The sequence below is a fragment of the Buceros rhinoceros genome, unplaced genomic scaffold, assembly GCF_000710305.1.
Source record: "Buceros rhinoceros silvestris isolate BGI_N320 unplaced genomic scaffold, ASM71030v1 scaffold9555, whole genome shotgun sequence".
Lineage (NCBI taxonomy): Eukaryota > Metazoa > Chordata > Aves > Bucerotiformes > Bucerotidae > Buceros > Buceros rhinoceros.
Window position 1 is genome coordinate 85,583 of NW_010413471.1, and position 2,409 is coordinate 87,991.

At 50.3% G+C, this 2,409-nt stretch overlaps 1 protein-coding gene across 2 annotated transcripts in view; it reads left to right on the forward strand.

Annotated features, from left to right (window-relative positions):
* The window catches only part of EVL (Enah/Vasp-like), an 89,072-nt gene that overhangs the window by 71,553 nt on the left and 15,110 nt on the right, over positions 1–2,409 (forward strand). For both annotated transcript variants that reach the window (XM_010136756.1, XM_010136757.1), the window contains one exon: positions 733–794. In XM_010136756.1, coding sequence (XP_010135058.1) covers positions 733–794 — 62 coding nt within the window. The remainder of the gene's footprint in view (positions 1–732; positions 795–2,409) is intronic.

Below are 2,409 nucleotides of genomic sequence, written 5' to 3' on the forward strand. Positions count from 1 at the left end.
AGCAGGGTGTTTCCCGGTGGGACACAGGGCGTGGGTGGCACAGGAGCTAGCAGGACCTAGGGGCAGTGATGCCAAAAAAGCAGCAGTGCAGTGTTTTGATCAGTCTTTGTGGAAGAAAGGTGGCAGTCGTGGTCCCCATGACCACACTGGCCAGCACAGGGGATGCTGTGCTGGGGCGTGAGGTGGCAGGCTGCCAGCCAGGCTGTTCGGTGCCAACAAAGGGCTTGGCTGTGCAGCTGGACAAAACAGGTTTTGTACAGTCAGCACCTAAACACAGATCAAGCTTTATTATGTTTTCATTCTAACTACAGGTGCTTTGGGCTCTCAACCCATAAAAGACTCAGGGATGTGTCATTTTATGTAAAACACCCCTTACTCTTTCCTTGCAGTGCTTGTGCACTTCAGGTTAACGATACGTGTGGTTGCTGTGCTCTCCTGGCTCTTGGGCACTGACTATTCCTCCTGCAGAGGAGTTACCTTAAATGGATCAACCAACCCCGGCAGGGTCGAGCAGGTGCAGGGCAATGTCCTGGTTACACTCGCCCAGTGCATGCCACGGCACCGCTGTTCTCGGAGTCAAATCCACCTCCATCTCACGGGATCAGCATCTCTGTGAGGGACTGGCTTGCGCCACCCGAGACCTACAGCTTGAGTGCTTCTCAGAGCTTAAAGCTTTAACTCAAAATTACAAAGAATACATAATGACTAAGGGTTTCTTCATTGCTGTTTTAGGCAAGTGATGGAGCAACAGCAACAGCGCCAGGAGTCTTTGGAAAGAAGAACCTCTACCACAGGCATGTATCGAACCAAGCAGATACAGTCTCTCCCTGCTTGTCTCCTCTAGCTGTAACTGGGTATTGCGTGGTGCTATACAAGAGCTAGGCTGCTAAAAGTGGTTGTAATGATGATTAGATTGTAAAGTGTTTTCAGCTAGGGACTACCTGCATTCAGGCATGGTTGTGTCGCTTTGCAGAGGCTCAGGTCTGGGGTATGCAGATGGAGCTTCGCAGGTTTTGCACTTGGCTGAGGGGAATTTGAGGCGTACCCAGGGGGCCTGGCCATGCTTCACCCACAAGGAGAGCGGGTAGCACAGCCACCGCAAGAGTAACTCTGTGTTTCCAGGGCATGTCAACAGGGAGGGTTGATGTGCCAGATGAGCCAGGTCAGGTGCTCCCCATCGCTCTGCAGCACAAAGCAAACTACAATGCAAAGGAAAATACAGCTCTAGATGCTCATCAGTGGGGATTTTGTGGTCATGAAGTAAAGTGTGTTCTCTGAGTTTAATGGAAAAAGTATATATATTTAATGAGCTTGCAAAAATCTTCTGTAGCATATTAAGTTGCACTAAGCTGAGAGGAGATGACAGGAATAGCTTATAACTACAAAGTATGGCTTTGCCTCTGAAAAAAGGCAGGGCAAGCAAGCCAAGATGGCCGTCTTGGTGTTTACACTTTTGTTCTGGAGAAGTTTTTTCAGTCATAAGTGAAATGTTTTTCCTCAGCTGTTACAACTTTTTAGTTTTTCACTTGAAAACAGCCCAGACATACACATATACCTTAGTCAGCAACAGAAGTTGTTGGACTCTGTTTTGGCAGAGGTTACTGTGTGCTATTCTGCATAGAGAATGTAGCCAAAATCCTGCCTCAGCATCCACAAGGAGTGGGACGTGGCTCCTGAGGGCTTCTGGCTGTCCCTTCCCCGGCTATGAGGTGACCACCACTCTGTTCAGCATATTCCTTACAGCTGTTCCAGGTGCTCATGAGCTTAACTCAGGTTCGCACAGGGCTTGGAGGAGCATCACTGGCACTGGAATGCACAGCCCTTCCCATGCTGCCAGAGTCCTGCTCCACACAGTCCTCCAGTTCTGCCAAGGGCTGGAAACCCCCAAATCGGTTCCTGTACCATCTCCTCTTTGCTTTGTTTGAGTTTCTATTTGAGTTTACTTCACGGTTCCTTTTTCTCTGTTCTGCTTTGCCTTGATTTCTTTCCTTGCCGCATAGCCATCTTACTATTTTCATTTGTCTTTTCTGTTCTTTTAGTTTCCATCCTTCAGTTAAGCGTGTACTCTCTCCACTCTCAGCCCCAGTCTCCTCCATCCACCTGCAGTAACTGCAGTGCTCCTGCCTCTGGTGCTATGCCCCCACCACCACCTCATGCCTGCACTGTCTCTTCGGCACCTGCTGTCCCTGAGCCTGCTAGTCGATCCTCTTTTAGATCCCCACAGAAAGCCAGAGAGCCCCCACAGCTCCTGCACAGGCACTCCGCCTCTGAGCTGCCAACAGCCCCAGGTTCCTCCCCTCCAGCCTGTCCAAACCACAGGACTGTAATGCCAGGCATCAGGCAAACCTCGCTGTCTCTTCCACCTCCCCATCCTTCCCACTCTCCCTTCACCTCTTGCCAGCCTCTCAG